At 40.6% G+C, this 21779-nt stretch overlaps 1 protein-coding gene across 8 annotated transcripts in view; it reads right to left on the reverse strand.

The window, feature by feature from the left end:
* FCHO2 (FCH and mu domain containing endocytic adaptor 2) overlaps positions 1-21779 on the reverse strand; it is a 263348-nt gene that overhangs the window by 12872 nt on the left and 228697 nt on the right. For 7 of the 8 annotated variants that reach the window (XM_043514278.1, XM_043514274.1, XM_043514273.1 and 4 more), the window contains 6 exons: positions 18297-18400; positions 16743-16872; positions 7907-8018; positions 7142-7297; positions 4627-4759; positions 2620-2819 (listed from right to left, as the gene is read on the reverse strand). In XM_043514278.1, coding sequence (XP_043370213.1) covers positions 2620-2819; positions 4627-4759; positions 7142-7297; positions 7907-8018; positions 16743-16872; positions 18297-18400 — 835 coding nt within the window. Of the gene's footprint in view, positions 1-2619; positions 2820-4623; positions 4760-7141; positions 7298-7906; positions 8019-16742; positions 16873-18296; positions 18401-21779 lie in introns of those variants that run through there. The other variant, XM_043514277.1, reaches the window with a different exon arrangement.

Below are 21779 nucleotides of genomic sequence, written 5' to 3' on the forward strand. Positions count from 1 at the left end.
CAGGTTCAAGTCCCTGCCCTGCCTGATTCAGAGTGGAGTTTTTCATTCCAAATTACCTGTGATGGGGATGTATACCCCACACAAGCAACAAAGGAATAACGTAGACCTGAGGTGCAGTTATGATTAAAGATGAGTCCCAGCTGTGAGAAGAACTGAATGGGTAGTATGAAATGAGGAAGTCTGGAGCAGAAGAGGGGCTGCAGGGAGAGAGAGAGGAACTCTGCAGTCACTCCAGGACTAAACAATGGAGAGACCAGGAAGGTCAAGGAGGAAACTCGGGGAAGAGTTGGCCCTGGGATCCTCTACTGAGTTGCAAAGGCTGGAAAGAGGCCAGGAGAGAGACGGAGCAGTCACCAGGGTGGCACAGGATCTGGCAGTGAGCCCTAATAAAAGGGCAGGATCTAGACTTTCAGAGAGAGGTGGGACGTGTTCACCTGAGTAACTATGTAAAGAAAACGTAAGAGGGTGAAAGGGCAAGCCTGACGAGGTCAGAAGTTGGGTTAAGTGGCACTTCTGGTGTGGGATTTATTGGTGGGGGGTAGGGGGGCTGAGAGTCCTGGCTTTAGAGAGGCCAGCTGACAGACTTGGTAGGAAGCAGTCCAGGAAGATGGCAGCATGGACTCTGACACAGTGAACCTTGATTGCCTGTCCTAGGGTCCCTGGACTGGAACGTAATGTAGTGGGAAAGCCTGGGCTCCCCCAGCAGCCAGTGGTGAGGTGGTACAAAGCTCTGGAGAAGGGGATATGGACTATTGGAAGCCCTGAGAAAAGGGCGTACTGACTACTGAGCCCAGAATTGAGGTAGCAGACCAGCCAGAAGGACTGGACAACTGTTATTTGGATATTGTTACACTGGGAGGCGTGGGACTAAACATGATCTGGGCAGAGGGCAGTGTCATGAGAATCAGCAGACTGCAGGGGTGCTAGAGGAGGAGAGCCTGTTATGCCACATCCAACTGTGGGGGCGGGTGGCTCCAGCATTGAGTCCCTTCTTCCACAACCCCAGATCAGGGACTTGAACCTGGGACTTCCGCATCTCAGACCTCCAACTACCCAGCTAGAGTCTCTCTCCTTTTTTCTTTACCCAAACATCTTCCCAACAAAGGATCTGTGGAAACCAATACATCTCCATGAAACATTCTATTTTTGCAAAGTGTTCTGACCAGCTCTAGTAAATATTTTGCACATCTGAGATTAAAGCATTATTCAGGTAGGCTGCAAAACCTGCCATAATCCTAGTGGAATAATTTAACAATCATTTGGTAATTGTACCCCTCCTTGAAAAAAGCAGGCCTGAACAACAAGGAAGATTCAGCTTGTCAGCTTCTGTAATTAAAATGATTCTTCTATAGTACTTCCTCAAAGCACAATATTAAAAAGTTGATTAATTCCAGAAAGACTGGAAACTATCCAGATAACACCACAGCACTTGCACCACATCAGTTTGTGAAGCAAGGCAAGGTTCAGATGGAAAAAAAATAAGACAACTTTTAGAAAGAATCTTTAAACACAAAGCTTCATAATTTTGTCTTTATGAAAAATTCTTCCATTCTGAATTCTTACCACAATGAAAAGCAGCAAACATATGTAAAATTTATTATGGTTTTATATTATATTTACTAAAGCTAGTTCAAATTTTTCAAGTGTTTGAATTAAACACAATTTGGATAAACTTCAACAAAATTGTGAAAAATTTCCCCTGGTTTTTCTGTTGACTACAGAACGGGTCACAATAATTTGACTTTAGTTTTCTTTATTCAGAAAAATCAAGAAAAATTTCCATTTTTTTTCCAATTCGTCCCCCAATTCCCATTTTTGAGCAATGCTAGTATTTCCCTTTATTTTTTCCTGATGAATGCCATTTGTTACAGTTCTTTGTTTTCACTTTATGCAATATATTAATCGCCCCTCCCCCCAAAATCTGCCTCATCTCCATTTATAGGTGTCCTGAGGAAAACAAACTTTATTTGAAAACACCACAGAGAAAAAACTAATGACTAATTACTACAAGAAAAAGTTACAGGAAAACTTTCTGCAAATTTTAAAAAAATAGATGGCAAATTGATACCAAGCCACAGACCAGCAGTTCTCTAATTTGTCTACAAGTGAAACTAGAACTCAAGGAGAAAAATGTGCACCTTTATATAACCTCAGCGTTGGTGCTGACCTGTGTAGCCATGGCAGCAGGTGGGTTAACTGCTTCCAATGATTACACTGTTCACATGACATGACATACAAATTCAACAACATGATCTCTGGAAGCAATTTCAAATGAAATGGCCATTAGTTTAGAAGATGTTACACTCAGTTTAGTGCAAAATACAGCCAGTGAAAAATCTGTCCAAAAGAACACAGATAGTTGCATTGGCTTGAGCTACTCTACTATGGTTGGAATGAGTGCATGTTTTCAATTTGAATTAATATAAATTGACTGGGTATTGTCTATGCTTTGGAGTGAAAAGTAGTACTATCTAATAAGTTTACACACTATCAGAGGGTTTAAAATAAGTTACTGCAGCGATTGCAAAAAAAACTCAAGATTTCTTTTCAAGATTCACATAATGTTAACAAGTGTACTGAAAGAAATTTGATACTATAACAGAAATGCACTGAATTTACCATTTTGCAGGGGGAAGTGACTGCATGTTTGTTACTCCTCCATCTACCGGTACGACAACCTGGATGTTAGACAGCATACTCGGCACAGTCATAGATTCTGGGTTGTATTTGTAATCCACTCTTACATCAGTAGTGCTAGCATTACATTTCCAGTAAGTTGCAAGATTCAAGGGAGTGGACTGGATACCATTTGAAGATACCTTTTAAAAAATAAAATTAAATATCTATTTACTTATTGTAAGAATTATGGTAGCAACAATTAAGTTTCTAACTCGGTTATAAATCCTGGTTATATCTGAGATAAATGCAAATTAATAATCACTAATGCTCTCTTGGGGGAGGAAGGTCTCATTCAAAAAGTATCACTTAATGATACACAATTGAGATTATCCGTCCATCTATCTAATTATGCCTTATAACTAAATGGGATATACTCGGCTTAATTGGGAACAACATCCAAACCAGACTGGGCTCAGCAGCTTTTATCTCTTAATTCCACAGACTGCTTTTGTCAGACTTATTTGGGGGGTGGGAAAGTAGGGGGGATTAACTGTCTCCCCTCCACCCCCCAAATCCCCTTCCCTTTCTGGCTCTTCCAATACAAAACATTTGTGTCAGTTTAGTTTTTAAGTTGTCTTTTGTATTCTACATTGCACTGAAGAAATCTGCCTGGAGAGGTCTTATTTTCTCCTTACTTATCACAAAAGTACAATTAAAAACAACTTTTGCCTACCAGTCGAAGCACACCTTTGGCTGCTTCTGTAGGCTGAGCACCTCACACACACCAGGAGCTCTCTGTATCCTCATATTCCCCTTACAAGCTCCCTGTGAGCCACCCTCCCATCCCCTTTTATTTCAGACACCGCTACCCTCTCCCTTATGCCAGGGGATCTGTGTCCCCCTAACGGCTCTCTCATGTCTGGGACTCTGTGCTTCCCCATTATCCCTCCCTGCATACCAAGTTCCCCCACTCTCCCCCAGCCTCCAAGCCAGGGGCTCTGTGTGCCCCCTCATTGTCTTATACTAGGGTCCCCCATTATCCCCCCAAGGATTCTGTATGCCTCTCCCCCACATCCCAGGGATCCTTTGTGCCCCCCAAACTCCCTTTCCCCCCACCAATACCAATGTCTCCCATTCTCTCTCCCCCCGCCCCCACCCCCGGCAAGGGTTCTGAGTGGCCCTCTACTTCCCCCCCCATGCTAGGGGCTTTAGGTGCCCCCCTCTTCCCTGCTCTCCCACTCTCCCTCCCAGGCCAGGGGCTCATGTACATTCCCTATTCCCATCTCACCAGATGTTGTGTGCCCCCTTCCTCCATGCCAGGGGCTCTACATGCCCCCCATGACCCTTTTCTTTCCCTCCCACACACAGTCCTTTTCAGGGCATCAACATTTTTAAACTGTATTGGAAGATGGGGAGAGCTGCTATCCTGGCAACGGTTTATGGGTGCCATCAACTGGTTCTTCTATCTATAGACAATAATAGAGGTAGATGAAGCTGCTGAATGGCAGCTGCAGGGGCTCCCTGTATCCCTCATTTCTCCCTTTTGATTTTTCCAGTTTCATCAAAATCAATAGGGTTATACCAAAAACATTTCTTGAAAATTTGGAATTGACTGGATGCAGCATTGAAAAGTTATCACATAGACAGATGGAAAAGTACCATCAAATTGAGTATAAGGTCTCACTTCCCTCTGCCAATAAAGGTCAAAGGAAGCAATGTTGGAACCCTGCATAAGTGTCACATGCTCTGAGCAAGTATGAACAAACAGAAAAGTCATCAAGTCAGGAGAAGCAGCAAGGAAACACCAAGGGCATAAATTGATCCAGCAGCCCGGTGAGGCCCTATGGTTTGGAACAGTTTAGTGTAGGTGTGGCTTAAGAACCATCCAACTAAACAGTGACAATCCTCCTTTATGCCCACACAAACAATAATTCTGATAGTCTCTTTACAGATGTGAAATCTGCAAAAGTTCCTTAAAAAAAAATCTCCAAATAAAAAAATATTTACCTGATATTTTAAAACATCAACGTTATAATAGGAAGCAGATGGATTCTGCTCTGATAACTTCTTGAGGTAGACGGTGACAGCTTGCATGTTCATCCAAAAATCTTTTGTACTGGAGTCACTTTGTGATTGATCACTACATATAAAATGAAGATAGGAATGGGAATACAAATATCACTTTTCTTATTTTGGTTGTCTTAAAATTAAGTGGTAGACCTTTCCCTTTATTTCTTTTTTTCAAACACAATAAGAGGTTGTAACATAATTGCACCTTTCAGAATATTAAGGCACATCAGTTACCTATTCAATACTAGATTTCAACACAAATACACACTCCTGGATTACAGGTGAATGCCAGTGGCACCATAGTTAAGGCTGTGTCTGGATTGTGCCTTCAAGAGGACATATTTTTAATATTAAAAAAACCTGACCTGTAGTGACACCTTGAGGGGAAAAAGCTACAAAAAAAAAGTATCTTTAAAAATAAATTTAATCTAATGTAAGATTATAAACACTAAAATGCCTTGATCACAATGTGGAGGTTACTTATCTGTGACTAGAGGTTCTTCAAGATGTATGGTTCCTATCTCTAGTCCACATATGGTATGCATGCACTCTAGGCGCCTGAGATCAGAGATTTCTAGCAGGTGGTTTCCACAGGTTTACACCTGTACAGTTGCTTCCCTCATGCTCTATACTGAGGTTTTGAGGGGCAGCGTGGACCAACACTTCTCCAGTTCCTCCTTTTATTGCAAATCCAGTCATGATCCAAAGTAGAGGGGAAGGAGGGCAAGCAGTTGCATAGAGATAGGGACCACATATCTTGAAAAGAATCTTCAGTTACAGGTAAATAACCTGCTTTTCTTCTTTGTGTGGCAGTCCCTGTGTGTATTCCACACATGAGTGGTAAGCAGTATTCAACCAGGCGAGAGTGCAAGGATGCAGGCAGTATAGATGTCTGTAATACTGCTGTCTGTACTGCTGAATTTGGAGAATAATTTAGGACTAAAGCATAATCCTTTGTGAAGGTATCGATGGAACTGCAGGTTTCCGTCTTACAAATGTCCAGTATAGGTACTTCTCAAAGACATGTTATTGATTTGTACGTGTTCTGCTGGAGTGGGCCCTCTCCCCACCCAGGGAAGGGGGATACTGCCAACTAGTAACAAAGAGTGATACAGCCGGAGGTCCAACTAGAGAGTCTCTGAGCAGATGGCACTTGTCCCTGTAAGTGCTCTGCTACCGTAACGAATAGTCTAGTTTACCTAGTTCCCTGAGCTTTCATGTTCCAGAGCCCATAGGTCTGAGGCAGTCCTGCCATGGGGACTGTTCTGGGGCCAGAAATCTCTGGCTTCCAGGGGCCATGGCAGCACCGCCATGTGGATTATACGAGTCTGCAGCTCCATGTGGCGGTGTTTCCAAAATTATTTTCTGGAGGGATTTCTAGTTTGCAAGAAATTTCAAAACATTGAAATTTTTCACAAACCAGAAATCCTGACTTTCAGGCAGCTCTAGCTGCAATTTACAAAACAATTACTCTAGATGGGCATTCCTTTTTTCCCCCCCTCTAAGAATTTTCAGAAGTCCTTTTGCTGTGGATAGCACATGCCTCATCTATATAAAAAGAAAAGGAGGACTAGTGTCTTAGAGACTAACAAATTTATTGGAGCATAAGCTTTCGTGAGCTACAGCTCTTATGCTCAAATAAAAGGAGTACTTGTGGCACCTTAAAGACTAACAGCTTATGCTCAAATAAATTTGTTAGTCTCTAAGGTGCCACAAGTACTCCTCTTCTTTTTGCGAATACAGACTAACACGGCTACTACTCTGAAACCTCTCATCTATATAGTAACACAAAGGTTCTGGTCTACTGTATAAAAGATGTAGCTTAAAAAAAACCCCACAATAGTAATTGTCATATCAGAAAAAGAACTTCTGTATTAACTGCAAGCTAAGAGATTTCCAAGTGAAGGCTGACACTTGATCCATCAAGCATTCCAATGTGATCCCTGTACAAAAAATGCCATGTGCCTTGAAGAGGGAGCATCAATCTTCTTAACTTTGAAATTTCTAGTTTATTTCTGTTAGTGACCAGGTTCACTCTTCATATAATTTAAACATCTATTTATGTATTCAGATAAATTAAATCTGGTTTAATTTGTAAACAGAGCTTGTCTAAAACATTTAAATTTACAAAAACTTATGTAAAGAGTCATCCACAGATTCATACAACTAGATTTTTAAGCAATTTTTGGAGTTTTAGCCATGTGGTTCCCATTATAATCAATGGAAATTTCAAGTCTAGTAATCTATGCAATTCTCATAATGGGATTAAAGTGAGAGTGCTGAACAGAAATTAAGCATAAAAAATATACAGGGCAATTTACTGGCGCATAAATCAAATTCACAGCAAAGCTTAAACAATAAGGTAGTGGAGAATTTGTTTTTAAATATAAATACAACAATTCACATTTTAAAATTACATGGTTTTCTATTAGATAAAAAAAAAATACAAAACCTGTATATAAGTTGTGCATTTGGAAGAATCTGCTCTAGTTTGCTTGTGTTTTTTACCCTGAAGCAGAGTACAGCTGGAGATGGGTTGCTGGTGAAGACTTTAATAATCCCACTTGGGAATGACACTGTCATATCACCAGTGATCTTCACAATACATCTGGGAGAGAGATGAGAGAAGAGCAATTCTATTACAATGGAATAAAAACAAAAATACTCAGTTCTTACTGCATGTCAAATTTCAGTATTAATCTTAAAGTAAAGATCTACTGTTTTCAGAATATTTGTATCTAAGTCATAAATTTAAAATACAAATTGATTTTAAATGAAGAGAAGTTGGCACTATGACTTATTACACTCTCTCTTTCACCTCTTGGGATATGATTTAAAAATTAGATGAGGTTGCAAGTGAAATGAGTTTGGTGGATAAAGCATACAGTCTGTTGGTGAACGTTTTTTTTTTCCACACCACAAACACAAGGCACAACTATTTGTAGGAGATGGCTACAACTGGCTTAGCAGGGGTGTTGCAGGTAGAAATGAGGTGCTTTGAGCTGCGTGGGACAATTTAGACATAGCACCTACCTGAACTATGCCTGGCCAGTGATAAATCACCATCTCATTTTCATCAGAAATTCATTTCAACGAATTTACCACATTCTTCTAAAGTTTCACCATTTTTCCCCCATATTTAAAAGAAAAGAAAAAAGACCAATTTGTTTTCTAAATGTAACTCAGTATAGTCAAAACAATTCACTATTTAACTAACTTCGTAGGATCTGCTCCTTTAAAGTAGGCGTTAACAGATTCAGTAAAGGCTACTGCAACAGGCAGGGTGTCCTGGTTTCCAAGGGTGACAGGGCTGGGACCACGTGAAACACCTAGAATACATATAGTTTATAGGTTTAATTTTCAAGAAGCTTATCAGCTAGATTTAAAAATGGTTGGCTACCTATGTTACTGTCACAAGAAGTCACTACTATCAACTTCACAGCAAAGTCCAAAGTATTTTTTTGAAAAGTGTGTGGAAAAATGTATTCGAAAAACATTTAAAATCAGAATATAACACAATCAAAGCACTAAGCAACAATAAGCAACCTGAGAAAACAGGAGACTCACAATCACATTTTAAACAGATAGATACTAGGGAACACTTCATACACGATACAACATAAATGGTAACATCGTATTAATTAAAGTCAACAGCACCCAAAGGAAATTAAACATGTAGCTGGTACGACTCATAAAACAAACTCTTTACTGTACGCTTATAATATGAAGAAAATGTATAGTCAAGAAGAGTTATCATGGACATGCCCTGATTCCAATTATGGTCTGCATAAAAATCCCAAGGAGTTTAGTCTTATTCCACATAAATTAAGTATTGGCATCTTTAACTAAGTCTCAAGCACTACCAAGCAAGAAAACACTTTCACATGAGATGATCACAGAAAATTTTTATTTACTGAGATCTTTATGTCCACCTGCTAAGGAATCAGGGTATGCCTCAGAGTTACAAGGAAATAAGCACCACTTTACAAGTCATATAATGTACTGGGGAAAATAGTCAGCAAGGCCTGTGTCCAGCCTTCATAAGTTGTTATGCAAACACCTGCATACACAGAAGTGTTTCAATTTTCACCTACAAAACCAAATGAAGTGTTAAGACTTCTTACAGTGTGGCTACATGAGAATAGTGTGGGTTAATGTATGCATAACAACAAAATGTTGTGCATGCACATGTGAAGACCAGGGACTAAAATGTACCATTCTAAAATATATACAGCCAGTTACTGAAAGCAATAGCATAGTGGAAAGCTTATTATTCTTTTCCTGTACTATTAAACTGGACCAAAGTCAGGATAGCCTTCTAGGGGCACAAAGCTCTAAAGATATAGAGCAGGTTGCACAGAGGAGCCAAGAGGCCAGTGAAGAAGCTTGGCAACATGTGACCTCCAGAAGAGGTAAGCGGAATGTCCGGGTTCCAGTAACACAGACACAGGTAACTAACCGCTTTCATGTTCTCTCCACAGGTACCAATGCGGAGAGTGGACCAGATGATATGTCTGGGGGGAGAAAGCGGAAGGAGACTCCGCTGGTTGGGAGGCATGAGATGCGATGTCCTGAGGTTGGGGGTTCCACGACCACCACTCCCAAGAGGAGAAGGCAGGTGGTGGTGGTCGGGGACTCTCTCCTCCGGGGGACTGAGTCATCTATCTGCCGCCCTGACCGGGAAAACCGAGAAGTCTGCTGCTTGCCAGGGGCTAAGATTCGTGATGTGACGGAGAGACTGCCGAGACTCATCAAGCCCTCGGATCGCTACCCCTTCCTGCTTCTCCACGTGGGCACCAATGATACTGCCAAGAATGACCTTGAGCGGATCACTGCGGACTACGTGGCTCTGGGAAGAAGGATAAAGGAGTTGGAGGCACAAGTGGTGTTCTCGTCCATCCTCCCCGTGGAAGGAAAAGGCCTGGGTAGGGACCGTCGAATCGTGGAGGTCAACGAATGGCTACGCAGGTGGTGTCGGAGAGAAGGCTTTGGATTCTTTGACCATGGGATGGTGTTCCATGAAGGAGGAGTGCTGGGCAGAGACGGGCTCCATCTTACGAAGAGAGGGAAGAACATCTTTGCCAGCAGGCTGGCTAACCTAGTGAGGAGGGCTTTAAACTAGGTTCACCGGGGGAAGGAGACCAAAGCCCTGAGGTAAGTGGGAAAGCGGGATACCGGGAGGAAGCACAGGCAGGAATGTCTGTGAGGGGAGGGCTCCTGCCTCATACTGGGAATGAGGGGCGATCAACAGGTTATCTCAAGTGCTTATATACAAATGCACAAAGCCTTGGAAACAAGCAGGGAGAACTGGAGGTCCTGGTGATGTCAAGGAATTATGACGTGATTGGAATAACAGAGACTTGGTGGGATAACTCACATGACTGGAGTACAGTCATGGATGGTTATAAACTGTTCAGGAAGGACAGGCAGGGCAGAAAAGGTGGGGGAGTAGCACTGTATGTAAGGGAGCAGTATGACTGCTCAGAGCTCCGGTACGAAACTGTGGAAAAACCTGAGTGTCTCTGGATTAAGTTTAGAAGTGTGTGCAACAAGAGTGATGTCATGGTGGGAGTCTGCTATAGACCACCGGACCAGGGGGATGAGGTGGATGAGGCTTTCTTCCGGCAACTCACGGAAGCTACTAGATCGCATGCCCTGATTCTCATGGGTGACTTTAATTTTCCTGATATCTGCTGGGAGAGCAATACAGCGGTGCATAGACAATCCAGGAAGTTTTTGGAAAGCGTAGGGGACAATTTCCTGGTGCAAGTGCTAGGGGAGCCAACTAGGGGGAGCGCTTTTCTTGACCTGCTGCTCACAAACCGGGTAGAATTAGTGGGGGAAGCAAAAGTGGATGGGAATCTGGGAGGCAGTGACCATGAGTTGGTTGAGTTCAGGATCCTGACGCAGGGAAGAAAGGTAAGCAGCAGGATACGGACCCTGGACTTCAGGAAAGCAGACTTTGACTCCCTCAGGGAACAGATGGCCAGGATCCCCTGGGGGACTAACATGAAAGGGAAGGGAGTCCAGGAGAGCTGGCTGTATTTCAAGGAATCCCTGTTGAGGTTACAGGGACAAACCATCCCGATGAGTCGAAAGAATAGTAAATATGGCAGACGACCAGCTTGGCTTAATGGTGAAATCTTAGCGGATCTTAAACATAAAAAAGAAGCTTACAAGAAGTGGAAGGTTGGACATATGACCAGGGAAGAGTATAAAAATATTGCTCGGGCATGTAGGAAAGATATCAGGAGGGCCAAATCGCACCTGGAGCTGCAGCTAGCAAGAGATGTCAAGAGTAACAAGAAGGGTTTCTTCAGGTATGTTGGCAACAAGAAGAAAGCCAAGGAAAGTGTGGGCCCCTTATTGAATGAGGGAGGCAAGCTAGTGACAGAGGATGTGGAAAAAGCTAATGTACTCAATGCTTTTTTTGCCTCTGTTTTCACTAACAAGGTCAGCTCCCAGACTGCTGTGCTGGGCATCACAAAATGGGGAAGAGATGGCCAGCCCTCTGTAGAGATAGAGGTGGTTAGGGACTATTTAGAAAAGCTGGACGTGCACAAGTCCATGGGGCCGGACGAATTGCATCCGAGAGTGTTGAGGGAATTGGCGGCTGTGATTGCAGAGCCCTTGGCCATTATCTTTGAAAACTCGTGGCGAACGGGGGAAGTCCCGGATGACTGGAAAAAGGCTAATGTAGTGCCCATCTTTAAAAAAGGGAAGAAGGAGGATCCTGGGAACTACAGGCCGGTCAGCCTCACCTCAGTCCCTGGAAAAATCATGGAGCAGGTCCTCAAAGAATCAATCCTGAAGCACTTAGAGGAGAGGAAAGTGATCAGGAACAGTCAGCATGGATTCACCAAGGGAAGGTCATGCCTGACTAATCTAATCGCCTTTTATGATGAGATTACTGGTTCTGTGGATGAAGGGAAAGCAGTGGATGTATTGTTTCTTGACTTTAGCAAAGCTTTTGACACGGTCTCCCACAGCATTCTTGTCAGCAAGTTAAGGAAGTATGGGCTGGATGAATGCACTATAAGGTGGGTAGAAAGCTGGCTAGATTGTCGGGCTCAACGGGTAGTGATCAATGGCTCCATGTCTAGTTGGCAGCCGGTGTCAAGTGGAGTGCCCCAGGGGTCGGTCCTGGGGCCCGTTTTGTTCAATATCTTCATAAATGATCTGGAGGATGGTGTGGATTGCACTCTCAGCAAATTTGCGGATGATACTAAACTGGGAGGAGTGGTAGATACGCTGGAGGGGAGGGATAGGATACAGAAGGACCTAGACAAATTGGAAGATTGGGCCAAAAGAAATCTAATGAGGTTCAATAAGGATAAGTGCAGGGTCCTGCACTTAGGATGGAAGAATCCAATGCACCGCTACAGACTAGGGACCGAATGGCTCGGCAGCAGTTCTGCGGAAAAGGACCTAGGGGTGACAGTGGACGAGAAGCTGGATATGAGTCAGCAGTGTGCCCTTGTTGCCAAGAAGGCCAATGGCATTTTGGGATGTATAAGTAGGGGCATAGCGAGCAGATCGAGGGACGTGATCGTTCCCCTCTATTCGACACTGGTGAGGCCTCATCTGGAGTACTGTGTCCAGTTTTGGGCCCCACACTACAAGAAGGATGTGGATAAATTGGAAAGAGTACAGCGAAGGGCAACAAAAATGATTAGGGGTCTAGAGCACATGACTTATGAGGAGAGGCTGAGGGAGCTGGGATTGTTTAGTCTGCAGAAGAGAAGAATGAGGGGGGATTTGATAGCTGCTTTCAACTACCTGAAAGGGGGTTTCAAAGAGGATGGCTCTAGACTGTTCTCAATGGTAGCAGATGACAGAACGAGGAGTAATGGTCTCAAGTTGCAATGGGGGAGGTTTAGATTGGATATTAGGAAAAACTTTTTCACTAAGAGGGTGGTGAAACACTGGAATGCGTTACCTAGGGAGGTGGTAGAATCTCCTTCCTTAGAGGTTTTTAAGGTCAGGCTTGACAAAGCCCTGGCTAGGATGATTTAACTGGGACTTGGTCCTGCTTTGAGCAGGGGGTTGGACTAGATGACCTTCTGGGGTCCCTTCCAACCCTGATATTCTATGATTCTATGATTCTAAACCTGACTGTCTCATGCAAAGCATATTGCTCACAAAGGAAGCCTAACACTTTTCAATAAGCAGGCAGAAACAGACCAATGAATATTTTCTACTGAGGTACCATAAAGCAGAAAGTCATATGTTTCTGCTTTCAAACTAATCCTATCATTTACTTTGAAATACTGTGATATTCTTCTCAGATTTTTCAGCAGTACATGCTGTAAGAGGAAGGTGGGACCTTAACTGGGGAAGCAGCTTGTTAATACATGTACTGATCTATGAAGCAAGTACATGTGGGTGTGGGTACTGTATGTTTAATTTGAGGCAGGAGGGGTGGGAGGAGGAGGAGGATGTGGAGCAGCATGAGGGTGGGAGAGTAGTTTAAAAAAATAAATGCTCAGATTCCAGCTATTTAGTCTTACTATGATACTATCAAGCCTTACCTTCTCCTCTAAAGTCTTGTGTACTGTTTACAAGATGCTTTAATGTTTTGAATACTTTCCAATAGTTACTTTGTCTATGAATCAATACAATTCACTTGCATAAAAAACCCCTAACTAATAAAATAGGTACTCTTCCTTCGACTCATGGTATTGTCAGCCCAGGAATTCTAAAATCACAAATCAGACTAAAGAAATATTAGTGGACTGTCTTGAAAACATGAAATGAACAAAAAATATGTTGACATCTTTTGATTTGCCTTTCAGTGTACACTTAGGCCACATTTTGAAGCTTTTTGCTGTAACCACGAAGGCTAGAAAGTTAATGTTTTTTAAAAAGAAAGCTGAGATTTTCACATAACTGTACAATTCCAGAAGCTGGAGCTTTAAGAAAAATAAAATATTGCATGACTCATCAAATATTGCAAGACTCATGGACATTGATGGGTCCATGATTTTATCATGAGTCAGTAAAACTGGATCCATTAATTTCCATCTTTGTATTGAAATGCTCAACTATGGAGACAGCAAATAATAGAAAGTAATCTGTAACAAAGAGTTAAAATGTGTTTAGGCTATAAGTATTGCTGTACGGTTGTATGGGAATTTATCCCCTTTTCATGAGACCAATAGGGAGTAATGATTAGACAGCTCAACTACAAAGCCAGGCTGGAAGGTGATCACTTCCTACTAAATAAATGGCCTTTTACAGAGTAACAAATTGTTGATATATAATAACTTTTTTCTTTTTATATTCCTATAGATAAATTCAAACTAGATTTAACATTGTAAATCAGTGTTCTGTTGGGCTGTTTGCTGTGCAGCCAGGTACAAAATGCTGAGAATCCTTGTTGGGAGTGAGAAAGGAGGCTGGAGCTGGAGATCCAGAACTAGGGGAGTGGTGTGACAGGGGGAGGCTGCAGCTGAGGACCTCAAAGTGGAGGTGGAGAAGGAAAGAAGCAAGCTGAGATGGCGGAACAATAAGGAGTGAGGCAGCAACTCTGAAGGGGATGAAGAGCTTTAAAGAGGCAGGCATGAAGGAACTGTGCCCTAGAGAGGCTGCAGGCAATTTGAAGAGCAGTGGACTGTGGAGTAGACCAGTTTTAGTGTGTACAGGTGGGAAACAATTCTGAATGTGTGTGGGGCTTTCAAACTGATGCTCAGTAGTGTTAGAACTGATTTTTCATGAAGATAAGGAAGGATTTGAATTGATTTGCATTGGAGAGGAAATTGGTCGTGGCGGGAGGGAGAGACTTTATTTTGATTTCAGGAGTTGGGCAGCCTCCTTGTCACACAACATGAAAAAATTTGAGAATGCATCACCCAACACACCTCATACCTAACAAAGTCTGGCCATTCTATCTTTGATGCCATTAGAAACTTCAGATGGGGCCCATCTGCCCCCCACCCACAGGGAGGGTCCTGTATAACAAGGGAAGAGAAACAGCAGGAAAAGCAACCTTCTTTTTTCCTCTGGTGGCAAGAACTTGGGGAACAGAGTATGGAAAAGACCAGTTAGTTGGAATGTCCTCTCCTCTCTTACCAGCTTCCAGTGGCAGAAGCCTATTGGTGGGGTTGTATAGCCTCTCTCCTGAGCCAAACGGCAGCAGTTTGAAAAGTTAGTAGGACTTTGAGACCTCACTGAAATAGGCACCCCAGACTGCAACATAGGTTTCAAAAATTTTAGATCTTTTGAGACAAACGATTTTGAGGATGTAAAGAGTGAAGTAGCTCCACAGTGTCATTATGTGCAGAGTGGCTCCAGCAGAGTTACAAAGAGGTGCCAGGGTTCTACTATCCCACAATTTGAAGCACTTTTAATTTTACTAAATTAGTATGCTGGAGGGTAATGAACAATATCTGTCTGGAAAAAAAGGTAACAGAATTATTTATGGTCGAAGTTTTCAAATATTTCAGAGTTCTCCTTATTTGCATGCCACAAACAAAATAGGTCCTTTAAAAGAAGAAGTGTTAAGTAAGGATTGTCATTTTAAAAGTTCAAGATAATCGCCCCCCCCCTTTTTTGAGAGGGGGTAAAGCTATTATGGAAGATTAGGGAGAATAAAGCCACAGGCTTTACCTGATTTTTTTTTGGAAATTTTTAAATGACTGGTTATATCAATTTCAAATGATTAATACAACACATAACTGATTAAGCAGTTTAGCTTTGGAGCTACTTTATGGCTGGAAGATAGTACAGATTGGAGGAAGGAGGAAGTTAAGTCACAAAGAACTAAAATTTTATTAGGTACAGTTTTAGGATAATTAGTTAACATATAAATCTTCTTCTGGAACAATACCTGCAGGTGTTTCACAAAGTTTTTCAATCGTAGGGAGCTTTCCAATGACTATATCATCATCTATTACATTTAAATGAAACAAAACATTGCAAGAAAACAAAACATTTCAAGCAATAATAAAAAGCACTAATTTAAAGTTACATTATTTAAATGGAAAGAGGTTTGAAAAATAAGAATTTTAATGAAAGATGAGGTTAAAATATAAAATAAATTAGTTAAGAAATATTAGAGGTTTCCACAAATTCCCTTGAAACAATATACATTTGCTGGAATTAAGTTTAATTTAGAAGACTAAAGTTGTAATAGTGTCCAGTAGTTAAAAATAATAATCAGCTCTGCAAAAGGAACATCAGATTAAAAAAATACATTTTTACAAAACAATCTCCTTGCTAGTTACACCTTAAGTTGTCAAAACTGAATTTTTTTTAAAAGAAATCAAGGCCCTGATCCTGCAAACACTAACATGTAACTTTATGCAGGTGAATGGCCCCTCTAAAGTCAATGGCACTATTCATGTATATTACAGGATTGGGGCCCTAATTTACTTTTCACCATTTATGCTCTTTATTTAGTTCCTTTACTTCACTCAACCTGGAGAAAGGAAATGACCATCTGTTCCAGATTTTTTTTCTATGTATCTGCATAATGCTGCAATTATGGGGTTGTAAGCAAGGCAAGGGAACATTTAAAATCACTATAAATTATTTCTAAACAATTTTCATGGAAACAATTCTATTAGTATTATGTTTTATAACAGAAAAAATTAAAACAAAACCTGATTATTGGCCTAAAATCTTTAAAAATGATTACATTCATTCTATATCAAAAGAATATTTCAATATCATGTAGAATAAAATCTCAAAGAAATAAATAACAGCCTGCACTTAATGAATATATATCCTGCATACCAAGCAAGCATTTATAAGCATTTCTACAACAATTTAAAAAAAAAATTCACTGAAGGAACTGCCATACTGGATCAGACCAGTGGTCTGTCTAGGTTAGTATCCTGTCTCTGACAGCATCCAGATACTTCAAAGGAAGCTGCAAGAAAACCTAAGTTGGACAAATATGGCTATTTCCTCTTAACATCCAGAAGTTAGTGGTTGATTTATGCCCTCAAGAATGAAGATTTATAGCTCTTCTTAAAACAAAAAAAAAATTATAAAAACTAAAGGCTATAAAGACATAAAATAAATGTTCACAAGCAGTCTGAATTACTTACCTACTGTGGGTGTATTTGCTGCACTTAGAGAAGCAGAAGATGATATTGATGAGATACTCTCTGCACGTGCCAAAGGAGCTATAGGTGGTGGACTGGAGTTAGAGGTCAAGGGTGGGCTGAATGGCCTCGGCTTAAAACAAAATGTGTCAATATCATTACATACATATAAATGATTTTAAATAGCTGAAACAAAGGAAATCTTATGAGAATCAAAGAGAACCAGAAAAGACATCTTCATCTAGTTCATTCCCTGCCTAATACAAGGATCGTTCCCTATGATATATTTTTTCTAGTGTTTTATCCATCCTAATTTTCAAAGTAAAATAATTTACGAACTGCTACTATTTCTCTTGGGCAGTTATTCTATAATTTAGAATATTGTTAGGAAGTTTTTCCTGATAGTCAATCTTTAATGAGTTAACATGATGCTTGACCTATATAACAGCCTAAAGTAACCCCATTTCAGGCTGAGCTAAATGCCAAAGAGCAAAGCAGAGAAGCTAAACTTGTATGCTGCTGCCTGAACCTGCAGCCCTGAATACATGAGCACTTTCCATGGATGACTACTTTAGGGGCCACACTAGTGGAGAGGGAAGGTTGGTGTCTTTCAAAGAACCATCTGCTATTTAACCTGGAGATGATGCAGTGCCACTGCATTGTGAAAGAGTGGATCTCAGGCTTTCTACACACATTAACCCTCCCCTCTGCCCTGAACTCTCCTCACCAAAATTCATCTGGTGTTGCACAAGGGTAGTTTCACACCCAAGATTACCAAGGGCAGATTAGATTAAATGTTAACAACATCTGAACAAATAATTTAACATAAGCAAGGGAAGAGCAAATCTGAAACGGTGGAGGGTGTGGTGTGGTTTTACTACCCATGTCTCCTTTTTTACAGCACTCATAACCAGTAAAGAATTCTCAGGAACTATACTGATGAGTAGTACAGAAATGCACATAACAGTAATAAAATTGTACCTAGTCAGAGTAAATGTTTCAGGAGAGCTAAGGCCCTTTTTGCCAACTTCTAGTGAGCCATGTTAGGTCAGAAGAATTCAAAATATTTACCATAAGATGGATAAACAGTATCAGCCTGACGATACGAATGAGTTATTCTTCCCTTGTGTGGTTCTCTCTCCTAGAAATTGGGGGTGAAATCCTAGGAGTTTTGCGATTGATTTCACTGGGATCAGGATTTCACTCAAGGTTTTTTCTGAAGATATGGCATTACGTATATGCAATCTTCATTTTTTAAAATTGATTCTTTGTTTGAACAAGTAAAACCAAACACACCTTACCCCTCCAAAAGCCGCTTTACATAAAAAATACTAACGAATTTATGCCACCAATAATTACATTCACAGTGAACAATTTCCATGCACGTTTTAGGTTGACGACAATTAAAATGGGTGATTTATAAACTCGTGAAGAGTTTGATGTAAAAAGAAACTGACCGTTAACTATAATGGAGTAAATGATTGCTTTATTTCAAGCTGAGCTATACCTTGAGAAATAAGTTATATAATTAAACAAAAACTAAAATTAAATACATACTATTTCATTAATTCCACTAAGTTTCCCTGTTGATATCTTTGGTCTGGAAGCAGGCCTTGGAGGTGGTACAATAGTGCCTACAGAAAGAGGAGTTGTGGGCCTGGCTGAACAAAAAAATAATGTGAAGAAAATCATTACTATTATAAAAGTCACTGAGTGCAACCATTATAAATTACATTTCTGTTAAAGATTCTACTTTATTACAAACTCTGTTGTGCAGGAATTCATAAACAAAAACTGTTATGGTATTAAAATGTGATTCTATGGTACTCTGAAAAATGACTACAAATGGCATTGTGGATTCCATCATTATAGCTCCTTAATGATTCTATATCAAATATACCCAGTTTGTAGGTAAAAAGATGGTTTTACTTAGCTTTCACCCTATATGCTCAGCATGGGCTCAGGGTGAAGTCTGGTCTTTTATCTCTCATATGTCACAAACAGTAATAAAACAGGCCAGTTAGGCCTTTGATGACTGCTGTGCAGCTCCATTATCTTCAGGTCAGGCCACTGACATATGTGAAACCACACTGCCTTCAGTAAGTTTTCACAGGTGTTATAAATGATTAAAATTTAGTAAATAATTGCGTTGATGTGTGAGAAACCATGTAACTTCTCATTTCTTTCAGCAGGACTATAAGAAACTTTAAAAAGCCTCTACAATGAGCAGATATAACTCTCAGTACACACCAGGGCACCATAAAACTTCAGTGAAAGAAGGTGCTATTTTTACATGGCCACTTTTCTGAGAAGAACTATACTTCAAAACAGCTGTTAGATGTCATCCAGTGAGTATGCTGAATCAAAAATGTGCTTTTTTCTTCTTAAAAACAAAAGCAAATACATAATTACATGAAAAACAAGAGTTATAGCATATTCATATATTATATTATTTATCCAAAAATAATTTTAGATGTGCTTTTAGCCAAAAAGAATATTCACAAAAAATTACAGTTGTGTGGCATTTTCAAAAGCACTCAGAGATGGCATAACTCTGTTCCTATTAAAGTAAATGGCAGTTTTATCAATGACTTCAATGGAAATAGAGCTAGGTCAATGCTGAGCACTTGAAAATCCTACTCACCCTAAATTTGTACCACAAATGCCAAAAGCAAACCAATTCAAGACTAACATTACCGATTTTTCCTTTAAATACATCCTTTTATGTCTACTGTAAGTAGTGCATGATAAACACCCAGATCAGAGACACACAATGAGAGGAGATGAAATACCTGATTTTCTGATTTTGCACTGATTTTCTTTACATTTGTTACTTTGTGTCACAACTGTAGTCTCAACTGCACTTTAAAATTTGATGTGTTAAGTATCAAAAGGATAAGAACAAATTAGATTTTTTGCTCTAATAATAGCTATATAAAATTTAAAAAACACCACAGTTACTTTTTGAAATTCTAAATATTTACATTTTCCAGAAGTTTTTGATTGCTCACTGACTTTGATTTATATGTTGACTGACTGACTTAGGAGGCTTGGTGCTAAAAATGTTGATAATATTTAGTATCTTTAGATGAGAGGATGAATTAATTTTAATATCAGGTGAGTAATAGTGAGGGAGAGAAGTCAGTCTACTTTTTGGAGTCAGTTATTAGGCAAAGACCAATACACAACACATGCTTGCCATACCCTTGTTTATATGAGCACAAGTGGAGACTAAACTAGAGTCCAGTGGCACTGACAAAGATGTGGAAAAAATTTCAGCAGCACTGCCAGTTTCTTCAATGAATAATTTTTCATGGCACATAATATTACTGTCAAGGTCACTTTGATCCTCAGAGGCACAGCTATTGGAAGAACTCCCAAGCAAAGCAGCAGAGGCAGTGCAGAGATTTTCAGTTTTAAAATGCAAATTTTGGGGCTCCTTGTGGTTTGCACTTGTTTGTTCAACTGTAACAAGATCACCAGTAAAGCAAACAGATTTTGAGACCACAAAATAATAGATAAAATATTTGTGTTCCCTGTTGGTTCTGTTGTAATATAAGGTTTGCACAAAGAGCTAGAGGTGACACCTGGTGATGATGGGCTCCTAGACCCAGAAGCTGTAGGCGCCCAACCAAAGATTCAGATATTACGTACTCAGGAAAAATCAAAGGTAGATGAGAAGGCGCTCCTATTTTGCTCTTTTAGTGTAGCTGAAGGAAAAGGGAAAAATTGAAAGCTAGAAGCAACATGAAAATTCTAAGAACTCCAATATAAATCCAAACTTTAAAAATTTACTCAGCATATACACCCTGAAAATGAAGTCTACTAGCCAAGCTGAAAAATAACTATTCTCTCAGGCCCTGTCTGCAATTTAAAGGATTAAAAGTTGTACAGTGGAGTCGCATCATACGTACATTTAATTTAAGCAAATTCAACTACATGCGCTTGGCAAAAAACCCCAAAACAATAATTTAAATAGTGCGGGCGATTCCGCCCACCATTCCACTCAATGAGCGTATGCCCCGGAGCGAGCGTGAGAGGTGAGACATGAATCTGCTGTTCCCTCAGTTTGTCTCAGTTCTCGCGTGCCTCTCATAGTGTGAGCATCTCGCTGCGCTGAGTGTGATTCTAGTGTTCAAAGATACGTATTTTTCGAACAACGTGGCCCCTAAATGCAAGCCAACTACTTCATCTGGTGCTCAACCGAAGAAACAGCGATCTGTTCCAACGCTGGAGGAAAAACTGGCTATGTTGGACTTATTGAGAGACGGTATGTTGGTCTCCAAATTGGTGCGTAAATATGGCCGCAACGAATCTAGCATCCATGCCATCAAGATTCGAGAGAGAGAAATTCGTCAAGCCGTGGCATCAAGTGCTCCAATAACTGCTAAGGTGACGAGCCAAGTGTGTGATAAGACTTTAGTGAAGACTGAAAAGGCATTAAACTTATGGCTGGAAAACATGAACCGTAAACATGTGCCTACTGATGGAAACACTTTGTGAGAAAAGGCTCTTAGCCTCTACGCGCTGTTCAAACCTCCCGCCGAAGAGGGACATCCTTCTGATGAGAAGGAATTCAAAGCCAGTCAAGGTTGGCTCAACAGTTTTAGGAACCGCTTCAACCTCAAAAACGTGCAGACTACTGGTGAAGCTGCATCTGCCAATGAAGAGGCAGCAAAAGCCTACCCCGAACAATTAAAGAAAATCATAGAAGAAAAGGACTATCTTCTGGAACAAATTTTTAATGCTGACCAGACTGGGCTCTTCTGGAAAAAAAAATGCCCAGCCACATTTACACTTCTAAATCAGAAAGACAAGCTCCTGGCTTCAAAGTAGCTAAAGACCGTGTGACTGTGTTGTTTTGTGGCAGTGTGGCTGGGCATTTAATAAAGCTGGGCTTGCTCTACAGGGCTGCAAATCCCGATGCCCTAAAAGGCAAGAGCAAAAATCACCTGCCTGTGTTCTGGCAATCAAATAAAAAGGCTTGGGTGATGGCAGCATTATTTCTGGATTGGTTCCACAAGTTTTCATTCCAGAGGT

Source organism: Dermochelys coriacea, chromosome 5, assembly GCF_009764565.3.
Source record: "Dermochelys coriacea isolate rDerCor1 chromosome 5, rDerCor1.pri.v4, whole genome shotgun sequence".
In the NCBI taxonomy this organism is placed as follows: domain Eukaryota; kingdom Metazoa; phylum Chordata; order Testudines; family Dermochelyidae; genus Dermochelys; species Dermochelys coriacea.